Here is a 24294-nt window from a genome sequence, read left to right as displayed (position 1 = left end):
TTGTGTAAAAAACGTAAACACAGGCAAATAAAGTGAAACGTTCCTTCTTGAAAGTTGAGGTAGGTGTGTCCTTGTCATCGAAGAAGGAAAAAAAAAGTTACTACCTATTACTGCCTTTAAACTCAGTAATTCTTTTCGACTCTAAAGAAATTAAGTGTTCTCATCACCTTTTCATGTCATGAGAGAGGTCTTCCTTCGTATATCGAGACCTCGTGGTAAGGTTATGTAAACGAAGTTTTTATAAAGAAATTGAATCTCCAAAACCACGAAGTTCGTTAGACCTCGCCCAAAAAGCACCCAATTAAATACATTCGCTGAATTTTCACTGTAAATTAATACTTGAAAGCATCGGTATCCAAAAGATTAATATACGCTCTTAAGCTATGTTCAATTTTCCAATGTTTAGAATCGAAATCTTCAGTAGCTATTGTTGTTACAGCTCTCTTCTGCGTGTTCTCAAGTGTATGGAAGAGGAGTGGGGAGTGATAGCGAGTAGAAAAACTAATAGACTTCAGATTTCAGTGATATGCACTGTTGTTGCCATATTAAAGCAACTTTTTATGTGGTTTGAGTTTAGAACATTTAGCTCAAAAGTCGGTGCAAAAATTTAAAAAAACTAAGAATAACGGGCACACTTGATCACGAAATTAAGTACTATGACTCCACCTTATAATTTCGTTGTTTATGCCCTGTGCATGGTTAACAATCGTGCTAGATTAAAGGGAAAGCACGCTTGAGAGCTCATGCTTCGCGATGGTATTACCTCAGGACAGTAGATTTTTGTTACCCCTCATTCATCATTAATTCAGTAACAAAATCATTATATTAGTTATTGGTCATCAACAGCGCGATTTGAGCATTAATAGTACAGTGTACTAGTCAAGCTTGCAATTGGACCGCTCAATTTTCATTACTCTTTATTCATTACCAACTCAACTATATTTACAAGTAACCTTAAAACAAGACTCCCGAAAGTGAAAGGTTGGCATGCAATGATATTTGAGTACCACTAGGACAGCGTACTCTTCTTCAAGCTTGTATGCCTCATGTCTGCCCTAGGCAAGGGTTATCAGTCTCACCCTTCGGCTTCGGCTGATAGCCCCTACTTCGACCTTGATTATTCTGGATATCAAAAAGAAAACCCATCCAATAATTTTTTAGAACGAAAGCAAAATCATTCCATCTCGGATTACCTTCGACATAGTTGAAAATTATTCTTACAATCAAATCACCCAGCTAAGTCAAGTGGCAAAAAAACTGTTTGTTTTAAAGATCAATTGTGGAAACCTTAACAACCCACATTGAGTCTTCACCCCGCCTTTACTTCAGGCCTGGCGACAATTGGTCTGTCCTGCTCTTGTCCGAGTACTTTCAGATGTGAAATATGAGCACCAAGCGCCTGAAAGAAGGTCTCCTTGTAACTGTACCTCACCCCAAACTCCTTACACGTCTCACGGACGATGGGAGTAATCTGAGGATAGTAAAACTGACTCACTCCTGGGAAGAGGTGATGGGCTGTTTGATGATTGAGAGCTCCTGGAAAATATGGGAAAGGATGATTGGTTGGTTATCTTAAGTGTACACGTTTAAGCTCCCGCATCAGACTGTCTTATATTATATGAATGACACTGAATGACACAAATGATGAACGGAAACCGTAGAAGAATCTAGACTGTGTATATCGGGCATGACTCGAGAGGCAACTACCGCAAGGGTTTTGTCTGATGTATAATAAAATCAAAGGTAATTGACCTGGCCTAGATGCCCGATATGAACATTTTTGCTTACACTCTCACAAACATAGGAGGTTTCAGAGACAAAAAAAAACAATACAAAACAAAACCAAAAAAAAAACAGCCAGCCAAATGGGATGGCAAAAACTCATGCAGACAAACCTCATAACTGTTTTAACTATAAGGATCCTATACATCACCTGTAAAAACATTCCAGAACCAACTGTCTGTTGCATAGTCCAACGTTGACTCGACCTGAAGCTCTGCCCTTAAGATACAACGAAAATCTCCGGTGAGTGTCATTTAAAGTCACCAAAATTGTTGAAATATGACCCATCTCTTTGATAACAGGTTAAGAGGAGAGATACATACCAATCCCTTTTCATTACACCTTTTTCATCAGGCTGTGGCCATTTGACCTTTCCAAAAGAAAACAGAAAAAAGGGAAATGGATGATTTTTGTGTGCAGTCGCATTTTTTATATCACCTTTAAACCAGATGTGGTTGTAAATTACGAGGTGGTGCACGATCAGAAAAAAATATATATTTTAAAAAATGTTACAACCAGAAAAAATTTGTAAGTAACCGCACAAATTTAGCCTCTCAGTTTCAGTCAGAGAAGATTGCCTGTGTCTTTAGTAATTTGACGTAAGGTGGCGATAAATACCAATCCTTGGTGCAGCATCAGCTGAAATGAAAGGCGAACCTATCCCCGAAAATGAAACATATTTAAACAGAAATGGAAAATATTCAGATTTTAGCTTGAAGATATGGTGGTATTTTCTTCTCTTTCCAGGTTTCAACTGAAGTTATCTGAACGGCCGTGGTATTCTTGTTCTCTGATAACGATATAACGGCAACAACAGCCATACGTAGCGTTTCATATAAACAAAACTTCAATCTGTAGAGCACCTTCAAACACATACCTCGCTAACAACATGAGATGCCTGAAATATAAGAGCCAACCAGTAACTTGCTACTATCTCGGCAAGAAACATGAGAGCAACCTAATATTTGAATAAAAAGAAATAAAAATGAGAGTTAGCAAGGGACAGGGTGATTGCACCGTTTTGATGAAAAAGTCCCACGACCACGAGAATGCCTTTTCAAGATCTATCTAACTAAAGGTTGTCCAAGTTCCCTGAAGCTACGTTTTCTCCGCCCACATTGTTCACCCAACCACAGGAGCCCACTCAATAAGAAAACTTAATTTGCATATATTTTATCATTTATTTTAAATGTATGATATAACAAGTTGTAACAATTTCACGACTACCACTTGCTTTCATTTCCTTCAATCAAATGCATCATGAAATTAATGGATTTAAAATCCTTAATCCCTGGTCTCTCGGATTCAAAGATAGTGTCCCTACGCGTCTCTAACTGTCATTTAGCCATTACGATTTCTTTGTCAATGCTCTTCACTCCTACTTTATCTCCACTTGCTAAACTAGGTAGCTTCATCTTGTGACGAGACTTCCCTATATAGTTTAAGTTAAGACTGATAAAAATAAAAAGAAGTTTACCATTTTCCAAAATGAGAGCAACATCCAGGGAAGAATCACTTTATGCATCAAAAAGAAAAGTTTTCCACTAAAAAACACAATGACATGAGATTTTGAGGGCGGATTGAGCCACATGGTACCTGAAAAAAATTGAACAGAACAATAAATCCATATGTTGCAAATTATCAACGTTAATAAATTTTATCTAAGATAGCCAACAAGTGTCCACTTCAACGAAATAGTACGAGTTTTCTGTATCAGTTGAAGGCCAAAAAGGAAATACCAATTCTGGTAAACAGGTTATGATCGACCCGAAATGTTCTGCTACCTTGAGTTTGAGCGAAATGAGGATTGTCAGAATCCCCTTACCCCCCTCTCCCACATATCCAGTTTGACTAAATATGGGCGACTGTTTCCTTCTCTTTTCTCTTTTAATCCTAGCATCCATTAAAATCGCTCTCTCGTCTACGTTCAAGTTGAAAGAGATTGTTTCTCCATCATCCAAGGTTATTTTTTACAAGTAACATATTTCTTAATAATATTTCATACCCAGGACAAATTAAAAACGATGTCAATTTCAGCTAAGTTCTGAACTCACTGTTTTGTAGTGATATGAATGTAATGAAATCTTGAAGATAAGTCTTGAATCCCAGCTGTTGTAAACAAAGAAGAATAGTGTTAATCAAAAGACATTCCTTGTCTCAAGAAACGTGAGAGCAAGTAAAGTACTTTCAATGAAGCCTTCTAAAATTTAATTCATTAACTTACCAAGCAATATATCAAAGGCATATATACATGCTGGTTAAAGTACCGAGGCAACCAATTCTGGCTCCATTTGATTCGTCTTATATCTGGCTTCTGTTGAGAATTGAACAGCATTTATTATTAATGATACGGGTCTTAACGTTATCAAGGCCCTATGTGTTTAACACAGTTTGGCTTTCTATCATGACGCTATGTTCAAATAGGTTTTATCGATGTTGATAACGTTAGAAAATTTTCCATTCCATCTTGCAGTTTGAAAGAGCATGCCCATTGCGGTAGAACTACTCACAACTTACAATCGAGTTATTGAAGGAAGTCGACGTCGCTTATCGCTTCAAGTTACGCGTACTTGAAATTGACCCCAAATTTCTCAATCTGTACACCTTGAAATAACAACAATTTTTCGTTTTTGCGATCGGTGGTTATTGAAAACATTAAATCAAACCCGTTACCAGCAACTGCAATAATGTCTTGGGCAACTAGAACTTGTGTGAGCTGTCAGAATTGCAGAAAAACTCCATCTCCGAACTCTCATTTTCTCGAAACGCACCGAATGATCATCCGAAACTGGCTTCCCTTTTGCAGTCAAACGCTGTAACCCTTCAAACAGTTTAAACAAATATCTACTGCTAGTCAGAATAGAATTTATTTTACCATTCTGTGATCGTATAAAACTAGAAGTACCATAAATCAGGACCCCAACAATGAAACCAAAACAAAGTACATGATAGTTTCAATAACAAATGATTACTTCTTTTGCAGTGCTGATATCAGGATCGACCCCATCGATGTTAGTAAACGGATGATGACCAAATATATGCTGAGGAAAAATAATTCACATCATTATACTGATTATAAACGCAATAAATAATACTTATTCTAAAACCTTAACTATCTTATCTTGATCGAAAAGGCCGAGATCATAAAAATATCTCGATGGAGGCCAACTTGCATGAAAAAAATTGACAAAATTGAGGCCTAAATTTCATCTCTTGGTGGAACCATGTCTTGAGCCATGCGTAATTAAAAGCAAGCTTCTAAAACCATGTCTATTTTAAGGGAACTCAAATTGCACCAAATTATGTGTTTTTTACAGAATGTTCACAGTCTCAGTCAAGAGTTCACGATTTCAGGCGAACTGTTATTGCAACCTTTTACAGAAACTGACCAAAAGGACCTTCGGTGATTTTATGAGTGGTGTCGCACCAACTTAAGTCATAGTGACAAAAACAGCTCACAACCCGGACAACTATAACTTGAAAACTCTTAGGGCAAGTTATTCACACGAGGTCTAACCCAGTCCTCAGTTTTACGCAAGCAGTGGGCCTCAAGGATTCTCTTTTAAGAGGGTTGATTTAATTAAATGAATGTCCTTCCACCATTAGTTTTCGGCCCTCTTGTTACTGTTCACAAATAAAAACGTTTAGACAAAAAGTTCGGCTAAACTGAAGCTGGCTTAGAACGTGGTTTTGTGAAACAACGGCTAAAATTTGTTAAAATAACCGGAAGGTTGAAGCGAACCCTAAAAGTTAAGCTGGAACTTCGAGTAAATATATAGATTTTATTACTTACCTGATATATCCAAACGTAGTACGACGCTCCATTTAAATAGTCATGCATATGGCCAACCAGTCTCCATACAAGAGGATTACTTGTCACAGCAAAATGACTGAAACATAACATGGAAAGAAATATTCTTTAGATTTCAAGAGTGGACATCGATATACTTAAATGTTCCGATTTGTCCAATTAGGCAAATGAGGCCCGCATTCAAACCAGCTTGCAGCTGAACTGAGCAAAACTATTTCATGTGCATTTAGTGTAAACAGTCGTAGAATTCTTGAAAATACATTTATTTTGCTGAAATTCGCTACGTTATTAAAATTATCAATCCAACAATATGATTAATACTTTTTATCGCATAGCTAAGAACCGTTTAGAATATTCTAAAGCTAATGTATCTCTACCGCCAGAATCACTTTTTCTCTTCCAGAGAGTTCTAGAGTACTTTATAAATGATCACTTAAAAAGTAACCTGTCACCAAATGGTCGTATCTGCTGTTTTCAGCAGAGGAACGCTATTGTGAGAAAACGATATAGAGCCATTGTTGCTTCGCTTGGCTTCAAAAAATATTTAGAGAAGATGGCGGGCATTGCTTTACTGTGAGTTCCATAACTTGCTTTGTATTCAGTGATGGCCTATCATAATCAATAGTAGTGTAGTTTCTCCCCCGTGGTCAGTTTCCTTTGGCTTTTATGGTACTGCTTTACAGCGTGTCTTTTCTGTCGGTTACAACGATAAATATGCACAGTTTTATTTACCTCGCATCGTGAGCGTTTAACATGGCTACTAAGGCAGTGAACCATCCATGCAAAAATCCCGCAACACAGGCAAGGGAGAAATTTTGTGCGGACAAGAATATCTAAATAAAAAAATTCCACACATATAATCAAGAATAATCAAGGACCAATAGATCTAGCTACTTGCGATGACAACTTCATCCAAACTGAGAATTTCGTTACGTGGACTCCCTCAAACTTTAGCCGTATGTGTTCCATGTCAGTATCCGTCCATTTTAAATTCTTCCACTCGTTCAATAGATGATAACGGTAACAAGAATAATAATGACTGCAGGATCAAAAGTATCTGAATAAAAACCGTTACCTGTGCAAACCACAGAAGGATCGTCATTGCTGACACGAGAAAGTACCTCAACCACATCCATCCCGATATCTTCGGATCCTATCACAAATGGATGGAAACAAAAGTTATTTGCAGACTCTACAAACAACTCTTTGAAATCCAGGTTTCTCTCCATTATTCTGAAACTGTGGGCTGTGAGAATGTCGTAGTTAAGATGAGATAGTGATCTGTATTCCTGATTTGGAAGGGCTAGCTAGCGAAGTTAGAAAGGTTAATGAGTTTCGAGTTTGTTCCCCGTCCAGTTGGAGCTTACACCAATTTGTATGAAGGGGCAAGCAGACTTGCCACTTCCCTTTGATGTGAGGTTGGTCCGCTTAACTCTCTCGCCCCAGGATTTCGCAAAGTAACTCTGATCTTTAGTCGTGCTGGAGAAGGTTTCCGTGAGAGTAAAGTGACTTGCCCACGAACACATCACAGGGCGCGGGCCCAGATTATTCGGCCTGGATTCCAAGCCAAACCTATCCGGCCACCGAGTCTTCATTCACCCAGATATCAAATTGACCGTTTCTAAGAAGATTGAGAGCACAGCAGTTTTTTGTTGCTCGTTAGCCGAGGCCTTTTTTCAATTTGAGAGCGTCGAAAGGAGACGTTTAATTTAAACGAGCAACTCTAGCAAATCAGTTTCGCATTTTTATCAATTTCCATTTCTATGATGTATCATTGCTTCTGACTTCTTTCGTTTTTCGTTAGAATAATTATGCCCAGTTAGTTCTTAACAAGTCATGAGCAGTCGTGACCTATCAAATTCCATCTCTTATTTTAGCTTTATGAGCCTATAACTCAAAAACGAGTTCGAGGACTGTCTTTTTAAGTACTGAATTGCTACCAACATCATGATCAGGACTCATCTTACATAGCTCTTCCACAATATTCCCAGCTGTTCACTTTTTTTGAAACTTTACAGTAAGATAAATCTTCTCGGTTGAGATAGTGGGTTAAATATACCAGGCCAAAAAGACTTCAAGGTTCCTCTGAAAAGAACTGTCACAGGGCTGTCACAGGGCTCTCAGAGGGCTGCAGAGAGCAATAATTTTAGAGCAATGGATTGTCTTGATGCAGCACAAATTTCCTCTTTGACAATTTTTATGTTGACAACATTTACTTCGATATAAAGTTTTCGAAACTGCATTTTTACCTGTTTTGTGTCCTCGAAATGTTTCCGTACTCTTTCTCTCACTGTGTTGTAAAAAGCCCTGTCAAAAAAAAGACACAAAGAACATCTGTGGCCATTGACATACCGGGTGCCCCCCTCCTCATAAAGTTTAAAGTTTTATCACCATCAATTTTTGTGTTATTTTGTTTGCTCTTTCTTTTCTTAGAGGTACATATTTTCCTTAACTGTGGTAGAACCTTTACTTACCCAGGTTCTGGGAAAGTAGGATACTGCGCGGAAACCAAATCACCAACATAGAACTTCTCTAGCATTCTGGGGGAAAAAACACAGGGTAATCACAATGAGATGCCAGTTAATAGCAGCCCTATATTAGATTGCTAGATAAGGAAAAACTTGCGTCACGGCGCAAGACTAGTGTTTCTCTGACAAAAGCCTCGCCCAGGTCGCCACATCATTTTACAGATGTTACACTCCGTCTACATTACGCGGTTAATTGACTTTGTTCGCGACCTGTTGCCGAAGCTTTGTTTGGAAATTGCAGAATCTCTTCGACATACTCTCTCATAGGCTTTTTCTGGCTTACTTGAGAGTGGTACATATAAACCACAGGAATGTGAAGCAGTGAAGCACAATGGACCACGCATTTCGCTGTGTAAGATAAGAGGGGGCTACAAAAAGTAAGAGAAAGCCACTCGAAGATTTAAACAAAGCTGGTTGTGGATGGAGCATAGCTGACCCTGTACGATGTACCTTTTTTAACAGCAGACCACAAGATCCGGCCTAATGATTTTAAGGATGGTGTCGCACGTTCTATCAATGCTGATCGCGTTTTACCAAAGATAATGAAGGAATTTAATGTCTCCGCTTGCAAGGCTTAAAATGTCATTGTAAGAATAATAATGGGAGCTCAGTCTTGAGTGCCCCAAGTGAGAGAAAAATCTGTGTTTGAGGCTGAAAGGTACAGTCACAGCATCCCCACGATTTTTGTACGAAGGTATAAGCTGGGACTAGCCACAGCAAGAGCGAATATTTGTGACATACTTTAAGAAATACTCCTTCCTGAAAATAGGAGATGACATGATAATTAACTTTATTTGAACACTACAGCAAGCTTAGCTGCTTTGTGACAAATGTTTCCTAAAGCAGGAAACTCCGAGATTCAGTTGCATCTCCTTGAAGACAGTCCAGCTTACTAGATGTATTTATTTTAACTATAACACTACAGCTTACTTTGTTGGAACGTCGCTGAAGGCATGATATGACTGAAAAACAATGGTAACGTCCTTTCCTGCAGCCATACACAAGACATCTTTACCACCAGGGTGACGAGCAAGGAATTTACTCACATCATAAACCTTAGGAAAAAGATAAGAAACGAGAATTCAATCAAACCTATAATTTTGCGTGATTTGGATGTGTGCAGTACATCTTGCCTTTAGGCTAAAAGTTTTCTCGCTGACCCTTCTTAGGGTCAGCGAGTCAGCAGACCCATAAATGCAATGAGGAACGAGCCGTTCCTAATCATTAACAAAGCATTTTTGAGCATAAAAAATTATCATTTGAATTGCCAGGCGTACATGTAAATTAAGCAAGATGACTCCATTGCGCTTTTCATAGAAGCTTTTTGAGTTATCTTGAAACATCTATTTCATGACCTACTCAATTTCCTTTTCCCCGCTGAAGTCCAATTCCCTTACCAGATCAGAGTAATGTAGTAAGTCACTCTTAAAAGGTCTTTTCATACAGAGATCGTGACCATAACAGCGACCACGAACAAGAATGCGACGTTCCTAGTGGATTATGCATAAGCAATATGTTTAAATACGTTCATCCGTAATTTCATCAGGTGTTTATATGGCATTTCTGAGGCATTTCGAGAGTCAAAGTGGGGCAGCCGGCGTGTATTTTCTCTCACTGCGGCCTATTATTTAACGCGTCTACGCATGCGTTCACCTCGTTCCCTGTTTTCCCGTCACATTTGTTGTTATTTGCATATTGTACAGCTACAAAGGCAGTGATTAGGAAATACAATACAGCTTTCAAAAGCAGTTCTTGATTGCACTGATTGTATGATATCTCAACGAAACACTTCGCCTGTACAGCAAATTCAACTACATCTTTTATTATCTGTTGTTTGTTTGCTTGAACAAGTCCATTCTTCATCAGAAGTCTGGGTCCAGCGAAACATTAGCAAATATCGTGATGGTTCATTAGCTTGCGGACATACAAATGCTTGATTTAATGCGGGTGATCGATATTCACCGGGGCTTCAACAACTTCGGCTGATGATGCTGTAACACGCGGTCGTGCCGCGGAAGGGGACCTAAGACGAAACCTAAACACGAAAGCCTGCCTCCAGGTTAAACAGACGGCGATAGGACGTTTTAGAGACGGCGGTAGGGTGCCGGTGACTGGCCCTAATGAAGTCCATGATTCATACACATATGAGCTTTGAATTCAATCAACCATAAAGTGTGTTAAATATTCAGATATGATGGTCAAAACTCGTTCGACAGTTAGTGCTTTAGAAAGAACTTTGCAAACATCCAACTGCAATACTTCCATTTTGACCGAAAATGATTTCCGAACCCCATTTTGGGGATGTACTACAGCAGCAAAAAAACAGTGTCCCTCGTTAATCATGAAATACTGCATGCACATAATTGAAGTTTAAGCGATATTACATAGCAAAGATATATTCAGATATGATGGTCAAAATTCGTTCGACAGTTAGTGCTTTAGAAAGAACTTTGCAAACATCCAACTACAATACTTCCATTTTGACCGAAAATGATTTCCGAATCCCATTTTGGGGATTTACTACAGCAGCAAAAAATCAGTGTCCCTCGTTAATCATGGAATACTGGATGCATGTAATTGAAGTTTAAGCGAAATTACATAATAAGGACCTCGCGATGCCTTTCTTACCTTCCCGTTAATTGCGATGTGTGCATTATGTTCCAGATTCAAACTGGCAAGCTCTTGCCAAGTAAACTGCCTCTTTCCCAACATATTCCCGCAAGAACGTTGAACAGTGCAGAATGCGTCCGCCAATCGATTGACTGCCTAATAGTTGATCTGTTTAGGTAGGAGGGACTCTACTCAGCTGACCTAAACAATTGATACCGCTCCGCAAGTATATTTTGGTGGTATGGGTCCTAGCCAATCACAGAGCAGTATTTTGTACCACGTGACTCATGTTGACTAATCACAAGGCGTAAATGGACACCCCCAAAACTTGAAAAAAATCATGATTTACCAACTAACCATGGTAAGGAGTGGAAGTGACATCACTGGAGATGACACGAGCGGAAATGATGCCACCGAAAGTGAGGAAACGGACATCACACAAGAATGAGCCGCACAAAACAGCTTTTTCTTTTTAAAACCCCTAATTACCCTAAATGGGACGTCATCGCGCCATTGTCAGTTATCTCTTATAAAAATTCAGCTCGTGCAAGATAAATAAGATTAACAAACCGAACCATCACAGAATAAGTATTAATATCGTGTACACTTTCAACCCATCTCATTCATATTTTCTTTACGCAAACACTGATAATATGGGTGGATAGAAAGATTCACTTACACAGTTTGTAAAATAGACAATCTGGTTCGTTCTTCTTCAGAATTACTGAGCACATTTGGTGGAATAAATAAAATACCCGTAAATTCAATGAGAATGTATCTGACACTAGCATGCCAATTTTCTAAAAGAAAGGCTTGCATGCTTTCCAAACAGGATAAAATGGTGTCTCGTGCTCCACTCCAATGTACACAAATAATCTAAAAAGAATCCTTACGAGTGTGTGAAAAGTGCAAAATTTGCATGATCTCCTTTGGGTTATCGGCTCGTTCGAATCCGAATTTCACATGGAAACCCCTGTTGAAAACTACCCATGAAATACCAAAGAAAGAAGAAGAAATCCTGAATAAAACGCAAACTGAAAGAGAGTTCCGGCGTGATACAAATATAAACCCTCTATAAATTGTCTATGTCTAGGCAGTGATTTGATGACAACGTAAATGTCAAGTTTACGATTGTTGATCCATGGGACAGTGATCTTACACAATCCGAAGGATCTCCATAGGAATTTCTTTGGGTATTCCTCTGAGAATGGTTTCTTTTTAAATCTCTTTCGACATCTACAACCCTCTATACATTGTCGGGAATAATGTTCATTACGAAATACGAAATCTTCTAATTCTTCTAAATATGAATCTGCAGGATCTCTTTAAGTGATTCTTAATTCTATTTGATCTCTCCCGCGATTATGGCGATCAAACGAATGTAGAATGACATCATACAATTCTGAAAGGATTTCAGTGCCAATCTTTATGGAAGCTCTCGCAAATTGAAGTGACTCAGAATGATGTACTTTACTTTTTGATAAAAAAAATAAAAGGTTTAAATCAAGATCGCATTCTTGGTTGGGGGAATAGAAATGTCTTATGTGTATTCTTATATACCTTAACACAACTTCAGAAATTATGCGTAAATGTTCTACGAAATCGACTAAAGGTCCTTCTTCTGAAAGATCTCTTGATTGAGGTAGAAGTGAAACGCACTCACGCGAGTGTTAAGACTTCGCTGAAGTTTTTAGTAAACCATAAAAATAAAACAGAAGAAGAAACTTTGGAAGGTTAAACGCCGAAATGTTTCCATCCACGGCTACTAAGTCACTCGTACGGTTTAGATGAAAAGTTTCGCAATGGACACTGCAAGGACAAGGGTATCATAGACCTTTAAATCACTAAGCTTCAGTTTAATTCTGATGATGGAAAAAGATGAATGTATAGAAGATTTGAATACCCAGAATCTCTGTTTTTAAGCACCGCAAGGTGTGTAAAAAAAAGAAATGAAACACTTTATAAACGACACTCGTCAATCACACGACAATGATCTAATTTTTGACAACTTACACACACATACAGATAAAATACCGTTATTCCCTAGAAGTTAAGTATCTACAACATATTCAGTGCTAAATACAGCATCCACAACCTAGTGATAAAGTGACTTTTTTTAACTAATCCGTTTACCCCTTTAGTTTACTAAGGAAGTTTTTAAAACCGTGTCTTGGTGTTAGGAATACGAGTGCAAATAGCATATTAGCATAAGCCATTCAGTTAAAAAAATATTGTAAGCAGTTGATAATTTCCTATTTCGATGGAGATCTTACTTTGTAAGTAGAGTAGTTGTTATCTTTTCTTTCCGGGAGAAAATAGTCCATTTAACTCCACAATGATTGTATCAGGCTGTTGGCGATTATCGCATTTTCTCTTATCGCGAGTTTTACATGAAAGTAGATGTTCAGTTTCTACGGTAATTGGAACTTGCGGTAAAATATTTAAATCATCTTGCAATAAGATTTAATTCAATTATGATAATCCGCTTGATGAATATGAGAGTAATTTGATCGGGTAAAAGTTAATCTCGTACTGGAATTTCCTGGTAATTCCTCCTTCTTTTTCTTTCAATTCTTTTCAGGCTCGTTTTTAGATTAATTTCATGTCGAACTCCCGATCAAGAAAATAATTCTTAATTTTGAATTTAGCACGTTCAACAACTCTTTCTGTAAGATGACTTAGAGTGTAAACAACCCGTACTTTTCATCTTCCACGCTGAGTTTATAATCAGTAACTCATATGAACGACAAGTGGTTCTTTTGGGGGCGGTACCTTGGGTTCGCCCTTTCCTCCTCAAATTCTCTGTTAATCGCTGTTATGTAACAAACTTCAAGGGCTATTTTCTCTTTAGTCATCCTTTTAAGTGTAATTCTAATCTGTACAATAGGTCAGTCATAATATTCTTATTATCAATCTTGTTTTTGTTTTGGCCAATCCGCAAAAGTATGGAATTTTAGGTCAAAAGACGTTTTGGAAAGAATCAACAAACAGCAGGTACATACTTAGTATGCGTAAACTGTTTTACGTAACTCAACATGATTCGCTAACTAAGTGAGAAACAGTGACGTTGGTCAAATATTGACAGCTAGATAACTCCCACCTTTATAAGCTAGAGGCCATCACTTTCCTAGAGAGGGTAAAGTTAGTCCCCGAGCTAGCACGTTATATTGAGTCTTTAAGAGAGGAAATAAAGAAGGCGTCAACTGTACAAGGAGTGCTAGAGATTCTTCTGACACCATAACAAACTGGTCCAGTGAAACTTTGATTTGATGGTAACCGCTGACAGGGTTACCATGGATACTTCCTTCTCGGAGTATTGTTGATGACTAGCTTCACCTGCTCCACCTGGAGACCAACCCCTGGGTTGATCTCCACGTGATAAATTCAACATCGATGAATCTCACGAAGTTCCGTTCAACAATTCTACGACGGTAACCGGCTTTAACGATAAAATAGAAAGGAATGTTAGGCTTGAGCAAAAAGGCCTTCATGGAAAGGACGGCCACAACTTCCCTATAAGACGAACTCGGTGAAAGCAAAGACAACAGAACAGCTCTTGAAACTTCTAGGGATTCCAAGAAACATTAAACGTTCTTCTGAGAGCTAGTCATCAAAATCAGTCATTCCTTGAGCAAGCAAATGTTGGTTTTTCTCTTTCCTGCCCCAATGTCTTGAGATGGTTGATATGCGACCCAAGCGCTTGGAAGAATGTCTCCTTGTAATTGTACCTCACTCCAAACTCCTTGCACGTTTTACGGACAATGGGAGTAATCTGAGGATAGTATATCTGACTGACGCCTGGGAACAGGTGGTGTGTCGTCTGATGGTTTAAGGCTCCTGCAAAGATGGGTAAATACACCATCAAGAATAACCTGTTCATGTGCTTCTTTTAATATTCAGTAACGCATCCAAATTAAAAATTACGATAGAATTCTACTTCATCACCAGTTTACAAGTTGCAAGGCTTTGGAACATTAACCCTTCAACTCCCAAGATCTCATTAGTTACTCTCCTAACTGTCTGCCATATAGTTCTTGTGATGTTAGTTAGGAGAATTTGGTATTGGATCAACTAATAATCCCCTCATTAACATTTTCCTTTATTCTCATCATTTGTCTGCTTGATATTGTATTGATATTGTGAGGAGAAATTCTGTCTTGGTGACTCATGGGAGTTAAAGGGTTGAATAAAAAGAGGGTGCGAATGCTAAGCAGATTTGAGTTGCGTACTCAACGAATTTGATTCCAAACAAACGAGTATTAAAAGCGCAATGCCTTTTCGAAATGTTTTAAGATAAGATATCTAAGAAATGCTTCCAAACCTGTAAACACGTTGAAAAACCAGCTGTCAGTTGCATAGTCTTGGGTTGTCTGTATCTGGAGCTCAGCCCTGCAGGAAAATTAAATAACATTTTAAAAAAAACATATCTAGCAACAAATTGGATCCTGAGATGATAAGATGCACGCATAGATGGTGTGCAAAACTAGATGGTCCTAATTTCAGTTTTGACCTTTTTCGTTTTTACTCTCTTAATAGCAAACCATTTCTGTAACCTTTCAGTATGCACCAGTGATTCCGAAATAGTACGGCATTGTCGAATCATTGTCTGGCGCCAGGTACAAGAGAAAACACATCATATAGCTTACACAGGGACATACCGCTTTACACGGAATAAACAGCGTACAGTTTGAATCGGAGGCAAATGTGTCTAAAAACGGACAGAATTGGTTAACGGCGGTCAACAACCGCTTAAAACATTCTTCACCACCCTCTATCAAAACTTCATTCCCAAGACTTCTATGCCGTTTCGTGGTCATAGCCAACAATTCCAGCATCGGCCGCCACTTGTGACAAACGTTACTGAACCGCTGCTCGTTATTTTAAGACGGCTGTGTTAAGTTCAAAAATGAGGGAGTAAATTGTTGTTTGTCTGTTTCCTTTTAAAGTTCAGTTAAAAACATTACGTGACTTCCCTACAACAGGAATAAAATCAAGGAAAATTTTGGCCACCTTACCAGTCTTCGGTCATTTTCCCATCCTTTCCTGGCTCGACCCAATCCACCTGCAAGATATCGAGGTACAAAGATATGTAAACAACCTGAAAAACACGAAATACCACACGACTGGGCAAGTGAAAATGACAACCAGCAACTACAACCGTATTGCCTTCCTACGCCTTAGCTCAGTCATCTTCCGCTTAGACAATGTTAGATAATGCCTTTGATGGCATTTTCTGGACATCGATGCCAAAAAAATGACAATTCAAGTATCTTTTAGACGATAGAAGAAAAAAATGACGATTCAAGTATCTTGAAGACGATAGAAACCCAGCCTTAACATGCAATCAGACTTGCAAGTACATTTAAACTTGGTGCATTAAGGGTTAGTCCACTTTGCTTTGTTGAAGAAATGTTGCTGTTGATTCCACTGTCTACGAACTCAAAAGTCCACTCCATCTACCTCGCTCACTACGTGGGATGCTTGAAACGTCAGCGCTAACCAATAGCTTGAAACCATGTCCGCGATAATAAAAAGCACGATCTGTAAAAACAATTTTGATAGGGTAAGCTGAACTGCACACTCATTTCTCGGTTACATTCATTAAATCTTTAAACCGAGAAGCATCAAACCATGTCTGAGTTGATTTCATGTGTCCGTGGGTCTGTACAGGAACAAATCACAGAAGAGGTCAAAATGTGGTAAGAACATCAGTGACACTGGCAGCTGCGCCTTGTTCTTACCAAATTTTGACGTCATCGGTGATCTATTACTGAACAGACCCATGGCAACATGAAATCTACTAGTTAAGTTGATGGTAAGCTCGATTGTGTACCACTCAACACTGATTTCAGGGAGAGTGCACAATACACTACGGAAGTAAATGAATCAAAATCTGTAGTAATTTGTGATCATCTCAAATCGGAATCAATTATAATTTTGCCTGCTCGTACCAGAGGTCTCCGGGCGAGCGCCAACAGCGCATAACGAATTACGGGATAGAAGTTCGTGATTTGTAATAGGTCAGCTCTGCTTTACTACGCGCTGTAATTGCTCACAAACAAAAATTGGTACGATTACTTGATGACTTTCGTTTTCCCGCGCTTCATGGTCTCATTGGTTGCACGTGATTTTTATCGCTATTGCGATTGGTCGTTGTGGTTAATTCGCTATTAGTTCTTCGACAATCGATCAAAAACATTGCGATGAAACGCGCCTCTTTAAAAAATGATTGGTAAGGCTTTACAGTCAATTATAACAAATTAGCAAACAGAAGGGGGTTATCAAATAAAGCTAATGGTGTATCGAACTTACCACTTTCCAAATTGAGAGCAAAAAACAAGGAATGACCACTCTGTACAGAAGGAAGAACAGCTTGCCACTAATAAATACAGTTAACTGTGAACTGGATGGAGGATTTATTCGAATAACACCTAGCAAGCAAACATGAAAATAAATTTGTTACATGCTGTTAAAGAAATGTCATTAAAATGACCCAAAGCCCGAAGTTGTGGTCAACTGAATGTAGCATTTTGAAGCTATAGCGGAGTTAAGTACTCAATGCACAGTACTGTGTCTGTGTTTTCGGTGGGCCCCTAACGACCGCTTTACAAAAAATCAGATGCAAAACTAAATATCAATCGCAAAGTGCTCTCGATTAACCAGTTGAGGGAACAGCAGCTAAAACTAGAGAGAGGACTTCTAGAGACATCAGTCCTGTACCGTCACATAAAAACGACGCCACTTCATCATCACATAATATAAAGTGCATATGCTATGTTGAATCAACTGAGTAAAGCAATTAATTTGAAGGGTGAATACACAAATTCAAGAGCGAAATGTGGCCAGATATAGCAATCAAGTTTAAAACCAGTAGATAATAATTATCCTGAATCTCACCGTTTTTCTTTATGAAGAATAATATAGTAACATCCTGAATCCTAGTTTTGAGACCTAGCTGTGGAAGCGAATTAACAACGAAATCAGACACACGTCTCATACATGATGACACGAGAAGCTCTATTTCTTTTCATAAGAGAAATTGACACAATTTAGTCTCGTTAGAAAAATTTAGTGAAGAGAAAATAGAGAATAGCATAGGAACGCGCGTAGACATGGAACTTCTCTTCGAATGTTCAACTCGACATCTAATTCATTCACTGTGCTCAATCGTGAGATATCGAGGTCAACACTATGTTCGTGATAAAAAAAAAACACCATTGCCCTTAACTGATAAGGAAGGCTTTGCCATTCATTTGCCAACCTGACAGTGGCGCGAAAGGCAAGTGACGTGTCAGCAGCTGATTGGCGATATCAATCACACGTAAAAAAAATTACTGGAATTGTACACGTGTGGATTTACGACTTTTCACAGGGAAGGAAATCCTTTTTAAACATCTTGTAAAACTAATTTATTCGTGTAAAAAAATATTTAGTTATAAGCGGCAAGAGTTAGCATTTTGTGCTCCAAAACTTACCAAACAGTAAACAAGAGGCACATAGACATGTTGATACACGTAACGAGGTACCCACTTTTGAGTCCATTTAATCCGTCTTATATCTGCTTCCTGACAAACAACATGAAACAAAATGCAGCTTCCATTAATTAGACTTTAGTCAGACTTAAATAAGCACACTTTAATAAATAAAACAACTATGTTACTTTAAGAGCAAATTTGAAAGTCACTAGAGTGCACACCTGAATCAGTAAGATAGTAAATTTTGAGCATGATAATAAAATGCGTAAACATGTTCTCTTGTCACTTCACGAGTATGAGGTTTGCACTCAAGCCAAGTGGCCCCCAGCTGAAACTTATCCCAGTTGGTATGAAGCTTGGTATGAAGCGACCAGCAGTATCATTACTCTCCCCTGAATGGGATGAGAGTCCATCACAAGGTCACCACTCCTCCCCCCCCCTACCCCCCAGAATTTCATCAGGCTTCCCCAACAATTTACCTATGCCCATTCATACTCTTGAGTGGAGAGAGGCACTGTGAGAGTACAGTGCTTTGACAAAGAACACAACACATTGACCCTGCCAGGTCTTGGACCCTGACCTCTCCACCCAGAGTCCAGCACACTATACGTCACAAGAGTGGAGCAAAGAGAGACCTCTGAGTTGACATGCTGTGATGCCTACAGGTCTAAAGTTCAATTCCTAAAGGTTTCATGGTCAGAATTTTTCAGTTGTTTCATGCCCAAAAAGCATTTTTCTTCAAAATCCATTTGCTATAGTACCCATTCATATTCACTTCAATATACTAATTTCAGTTCTCAAACTTACATCTTCAGAGGTAACAATATCAGGATCCATACCATCAATGTTAGTGTATGGGTGATGACCAAAAACATGCTGAAAATAGGTTCATAGCCAGTCAGTTTTAGTAAATAAATTATAGTACACATGTACAAGAGATCTTGTAGATTGGAGTTCTCAATAAAGAATGGAAAAAGTCACAGATGCAATATATTTTTTTTATAATGTGAGGCAAATAAGTAATATATCAAATCTGACCTGATAAATCCAAATATAGAATGATGCTCCATTTAAAAAGTCATGAACGTGACCAACAAGTCTCCAGAGTGTGGGGTGACTGGTCACAGCACAGTGACTAAAAGTTTCAAAACAATTATTTATCAATTCACTCAACAACCTTTTGAAAATGCAAAGATTTTGAGTCTACACCATTTTTTCAGTATTGCGGTCATTACCCAATTATCAGATGCACAAATAGTTTTAAAATACTTTAATTAATTTTAACACCCTAAATGTTCTTACAAATACAAGAAGACATGTTCACTGCAACTAATGAAACAACAATAGTCTGTAAATGGTTTGTCAACAGCTGTTCAGTGATTTGTTTGTGGTGATAATGTAAGGATTGATATGGAAAGCTGATGTTTTGAGTGTTAGTCCTTTGTCGGAGTGAATGAGGAAGGCGTCATGCTCAAAACCCCAACTATAGAAACTCTCAACAATGGCCAACTTACATCATCAACTCTGTTGACAAAACCAAATTATTCTGTAATACCCTTCATTGAAAGTGTCACAGTTTTTTGGAAACTAAACCCCTATCAGAATTGATTACTCTTGCAAGTGGTACTAATTGTGTGTTATCATTTGCGAGTGAGGCATGTTACTCTTACAGCCTTCCTCTTCTTCTCAAAAGAATATACCAGTAACTGGAAATTATTGAATTCTTAGGGAAACTGAATGAAAATGTGTTGTGTGAACTTAATATAACAGGTCCAAAAGATTACCTCGAGTCATGGTTATTCACCAATCCAATCAAAGCACACATCCATCCCATGAAAGCAGCAGCAATGCATGACAAGAAAAAGTTGTGGGACAGCCAGAACATCTGGTAAAAGTAATAAAATTCATATACACCAGCTTGCTTGAGAATGCAATAATAGTGAGTCTTGTAGTCTGCTAATTAGTTGATTGGCTGTGTCTGTACTAATTTTTTTCCTATTTATCATCCTTATGAGACAATAAGATTCCACACTATATATTTCAACTGTTTGTGTTTGAGTTGACTGGTAAATTATTTATAGACAAGTAAGCACAGGTTTTAAATTGATAAATGAGGAATAAGACTCTGCTCCCACATTATAAAGCCACAAAGGAATATGACATGAGAAGGAATGCAAGAATGACAGTTTTCTCTAGGAAACAGGGGTAGAGTGGGTAAGGGAACACTGGGGGAAGGCAGAGAAGTATTCCCATTCACATAATAGTAATTAAAAAAATCATGACCATGATTGTCATTTGTGAAAAAAGAGAAAAATACTGACAGCTCAATTTTTAAATAAGCAATTCCTCCTAAGGAAATAAGGGGTTTATTGAATACTACTGTCATTAGTGTTCAAAATTTAACTAACCTGCGCACTCCACATAAGAAGTAAAACAGCTGGAATTCCAATGTAACGTAACCACATCCACCCTGAGAACTTGGGATCCTATCAATTAAGTATTGAGAATTGACCATGGTTTTGAGAAAAAAAAATTCCAATTTTGGTGCAATATTGAATTCACACCCAATTTGTCCTTACCAAAAGCATTTATCTTGCCTGGATTTTGCTAGTTTTATGTTTCAAAGTTTTCTGTAACCAGGCTTGAGTCACTGCTATCTGTTTATAAGAGTGAATATAATTGAAGGTATTGGGAGGTCGAAACATTTTCAAAATGCCCTTGCCTGCTGATGTTTGGAGTTACTTCAATTTCTTTAATAATATTAAGTGTCTGAAGCCTGCTTTACTGAAATGATGATACCATTATGAACAAATAAATAGACAACATATGTCTTTATTTAAACTTTCAAAACAAGTTTAATTTCTTTCTATCTTGATTAATTCAAGACACAGTGAACTGTACCTGATTTGTCTCCTTGAAGTAGTTTTTGACACGCTCCCTCACAGTTTGGTAAAAGGGCCTGGAAAACAGAGCAACAAAAATGGTGAAAAACATTTTTGCACAAGTATCACCTCATTTTAAACTTAAATTAATAAGAAAACATGCTCACCCTAACTGTTGGTTAAGTTAAAAACTTACCCCCGCTCAGGAAAAGTGGGAAATTCATCTGAGATTAGGTCTCCAACATAATATTTTTCCAAAACCCTAAGGAAAAAAAAAAACTCTTTCTAGCTTATTAAGTTTAGGTTCCTCTTTCACTAAAAAATCAAATTACAAGTGGAAGTTATTATCATCTAAAGCAAATATGTATTACTAATAGAACGAAAAGAGCTTTCAAGAAACTATTTGACTTGGATCTTCCATACTAATTGACAAGTTTAGGGCAGGGAAGAGAGCCAAATACCCCATGCTAACTCTTAAGCAAGGCAAAATAGTAAATTGTGATACCCTTCTTTTTTGGCTAATCAACCGGTCAAATCCTTAATAATTCCCACCCATGTCAATGTTGTCGTGGCATTGGGAAGGGGGGAAGTCTTCTGACTAGGGCTTTAGAATTTAAATAAGATTTCTACTACAAGTAGCTCTCGGTACAACTGTATTATATCATCATTGTACAACAGTAGAAATAAAAGGATTTGTATAGAAAAAACGATGAAAAGGGGGATACATTGCTGATTTAAAAAAATTCACAACCGAGAGAAGGGAATGAGCAACAGAAGCAATATTTCTGGTAACTATACGTAACCGTTCTTTTATATCCAATGTTATGTAAGAACAACATTGAGATTATATGCCCAAACTCATTTCATTTTAAACTCAAATCAGTCTACAAAATTGTAAAATGCTCTATTAACTAGCTGCAATACTACAACGAGTGGTAAATATCTTGGCACGCTCTTCTGCTTTTTAAATTTTATTTATAACTCTCATTTATCTCCCCCTCTCCCTCATTCAGTTGATGTCGCTTGGTGATGCAACATTGTTTGCCGGGAGAGGGTGAACTTTCCACTAAGCTATTAGACATGAATCAGAGGATTTCGTTTACTTATGTTAAGTGGAGGGTTGTCAATCTCCTCCTTTGGGAAAGCGTGCCAACTTCTTTTGCCACTCGTGGGCGATTGACCTGAGCTTGACAGATAGGAGGAAAAACGCTCCCAACCGGCCTCTAAGTAAACCATATCAAGTTCAAGTGCAATAGATTTTGGATCTGATATTTTCGTTTTAGCTAAATAGACGGTTAAATACCCCCAAAACTGGAAAAGGAAAGTAATTCACTAGCTGGACTCTTACAAACTTTAATCATTGTAGAACTAAGGTTACGTTTTTTTACGAGGTCATAAAATCATAATCAAATATAATTTTTTTCTTCAGCTTACTTCGAAACCGAGTCGCTGAAAGCGTGGTAAGTTTCGAACACAATGGTAACATCGCTTCCTGCTCCAATAAGTAGCATATCTTTCCCACCAGGATGTCGGTTGAGAAACTTACTCACATCGTATACCTAAAAGAAAAGCGTATTTGCAATTAAGAGGAGTCAGATCTAAAGCGTGCCCGGATCACGATCGCACAGCGGAAGTTTCCTTTGAACACAATGGCCTATTAAACTATTTTCACTATTTACCTTTCCGCGAACCGCAACATGTGCATTGTCCTCCTTATTCAAAGAAATCAGTTCCTTCCAAGTAAATTTTTTTTGCGGCGCCATAGTTTGAGAGTGCAAATGATATCTGTATGTAAATTGTTGGAGTTGCTAGACTGTGTTACATAAGTTTGCCGCTGTCGATGATTGGTTTGTTGACTCTCATGTGGACTGCATGCCAGATGCGTGAAGCCTAAGAAGGTCATTCAAGGGGACCACACAGTACTAACACTGCTCGCTCGACAGAGACAAGACCTCCGGTATTGGGAAAAAGAAAATGAGGACACTTTTTTTTTACTAGATCGGATTACATCAAGTACAAGCTGTAAAACTAATTCTAAACAGAAGGAGTAGTCTGACATGAGGCTGGAAAGGATTTGACCCAACGAAATTTTTGACGGAGAATTTTGTGTGAGTGATCGACCCCTACAGCCACACAGCAGCTCTGAGGGTGGGGAGGGTGGGGAGGGGGACGAAGTAGTGAATTAGTTTGCCGGGTACTTGCGAAGGAACTGAAAATTTTACTTGGGTAACCATTGCCTATTACAAAATTACTTTATTCTCATTTTTCTGTAGTTGATTTTAGTCTAGCCTGCACAACATATCGTTCTTTGGACGGTACGTAAACACTGGCCCACTACCCCCCTCCCCCTCCCCCAATCAGTAGATGTAAGAAGGATCACATTGTTTGATGGTGCTACATAATCCACTGTGCAATGAATTGCACGCAAGACGTTCACGGGATCTAAGGGTATTCGGCAGCAACTAGCTTCCATCGGTCAAGGCATACGTTCCTTAACACAAAGTGATATCATAATCTGCTTATAAAAATCACAAGACTGCTGGGCACACGAAGTAAAGCTTATTAGCAAGGAATTCGTCATGTAAGTCTCCTCTAAGACAGAGAATCAGTCAAGTTAAGACATTTAGCCTCGAAGCTGAGCTGCAATTTACAATTTTACAAGCAACTGGAGAAAAGAAGCCTGTAAAAATTCAAGCTGCAACGGGATTCGACCCGTGCCCCTCAGATGCTGATTGAGCCACAAGGCCAAATATCGGGAGGGAGGCAAATTTTAATGGGTTTTTAGTTCTCGTGAAAGAATCTGATCACAATAGTAATGAAATCAATGTTATATGTTGCAATTGGAGTAAATTGTACCACATCTGCAAGGACTATTTTTTATTTGAATTTCATCCGCTGGTGATGAGATTCATTAAATACTATTTCGATAGAGAACACTCTGGTTCTACTGTTTTATTAAAGGTTGATGGGGAACAAAATAATGGATAGAGAAAAGCGACTTGTATTGCAAGGAAATGTTGATTATAAATGGATCATTACCATATCGAAGGAATATCAAAATGGAATTGGAAATATTAAATACAAACGCTTGTTTTATTTATGTCTCTCCTTCTTTCCCTCGTTTTTTGTAAAGTGCTTTGCATTGAATGCATTAAAAATTCAATCCAATCAGATTCAGCGTAAAGTCTTCCGTGCACCAATGCGGT

The 24294-nt window shown here is 38.2% G+C and overlaps 2 protein-coding genes across 4 annotated transcripts; both read right to left on the bottom strand.

Moving 5' to 3' along the window:
* Positions 1-900: 900 nt before the first annotated feature.
* On the bottom strand, positions 901-10942 carry LOC131799126 (uncharacterized). Of its 3 annotated transcripts, none has more exons than XM_059116800.2 (15): positions 10750-10942; positions 9052-9176; positions 8068-8133; positions 7843-7900; positions 6669-6746; positions 6326-6426; positions 5576-5672; positions 4755-4823; positions 4007-4096; positions 3837-3891; positions 3260-3378; positions 2660-2740; positions 2106-2152; positions 1934-2001; positions 901-1536 (listed from the first exon to the last, which is right to left on the bottom strand). In XM_059116800.2, the coding sequence occupies exons 1-15, from the start codon at positions 10831-10833 to the stop codon at positions 1310-1312; spliced, it is 1365 nt and encodes a 454-aa protein (XP_058972783.2). In that variant the 5' UTR covers positions 10834-10942; the 3' UTR covers positions 901-1309. The 3 variants fall into 3 exon arrangements, with proteins under 3 accessions (XP_058972783.2, XP_066019399.1, XP_066019400.1); XM_066163302.1 differs by lacking the exon at positions 10750-10942 and adding an exon at positions 9481-9721; XM_066163303.1 differs by lacking the exons at positions 9052-9176; positions 10750-10942 and adding an exon at positions 8572-8641.
* Positions 10943-12566: 1624 nt separating this feature from the next.
* LOC131799465 (uncharacterized) lies at positions 12567-22907 on the bottom strand. Its single transcript, XM_059117181.2, has 15 exons — positions 22768-22907; positions 22523-22647; positions 21285-21350; positions 21108-21165; positions 20615-20692; positions 19991-20091; positions 19245-19341; positions 19014-19082; positions 18207-18296; positions 17629-17686; positions 17044-17162; positions 16192-16272; positions 15747-15793; positions 15053-15120; positions 12567-14568 (listed from the first exon to the last, which is right to left on the bottom strand). The coding sequence occupies exons 1-15, from the start codon at positions 22849-22851 to the stop codon at positions 14348-14350; spliced, it is 1362 nt and encodes a 453-aa protein (XP_058973164.1). The 5' UTR covers positions 22852-22907; the 3' UTR covers positions 12567-14347.
* Between the last annotated feature and the right edge of the window lie 1387 nt (positions 22908-24294).

Source organism: Pocillopora verrucosa, chromosome 3 (genome assembly GCF_036669915.1).
Source record: "Pocillopora verrucosa isolate sample1 chromosome 3, ASM3666991v2, whole genome shotgun sequence".
NCBI classification, from domain to species: Eukaryota; Metazoa; Cnidaria; class Anthozoa; order Scleractinia; family Pocilloporidae; genus Pocillopora; species Pocillopora verrucosa.
Note: the sequence above shows the minus strand (reverse complement) of the source record. Positions and strands in the feature narration are given on the sequence as shown.

Coding starts and splice junctions, on each gene's coding strand:
- LOC131799126 (XM_059116800.2), bottom strand. CDS start 10,833: ATGTTGGGAAAGAGGCAGTTTACTTGGCAAGAGCTTGCCAGTTTGAAT. Junction 6,427..6,668: donor TCCTTCTGTGGTTTGCACAG/GTAACGGTTTTT, acceptor TTTTTTATTTAG/ATATTCTTGTCCGCACAAAA. Junction 4,824..5,575: donor ACTACGTTTGGATATATCAG/GTAAGTAATAAA, acceptor ATTTTTCCTCAG/CATATATTTGGTCATCATCC.
- LOC131799465 (XM_059117181.2), bottom strand. CDS start 22,851: ATGGCGCCGCAAAAAAAATTTACTTGGAAGGAACTGATTTCTTTGAAT. Junction 20,693..21,107: donor ACTTCAAGGAGACAAATCAG/GTACAGTTCACT, acceptor CTTAATTGATAG/GATCCCAAGTTCTCAGGGTG. Junction 19,083..19,244: donor TCTATATTTGGATTTATCAG/GTCAGATTTGAT, acceptor ACCTATTTTCAG/CATGTTTTTGGTCATCACCC.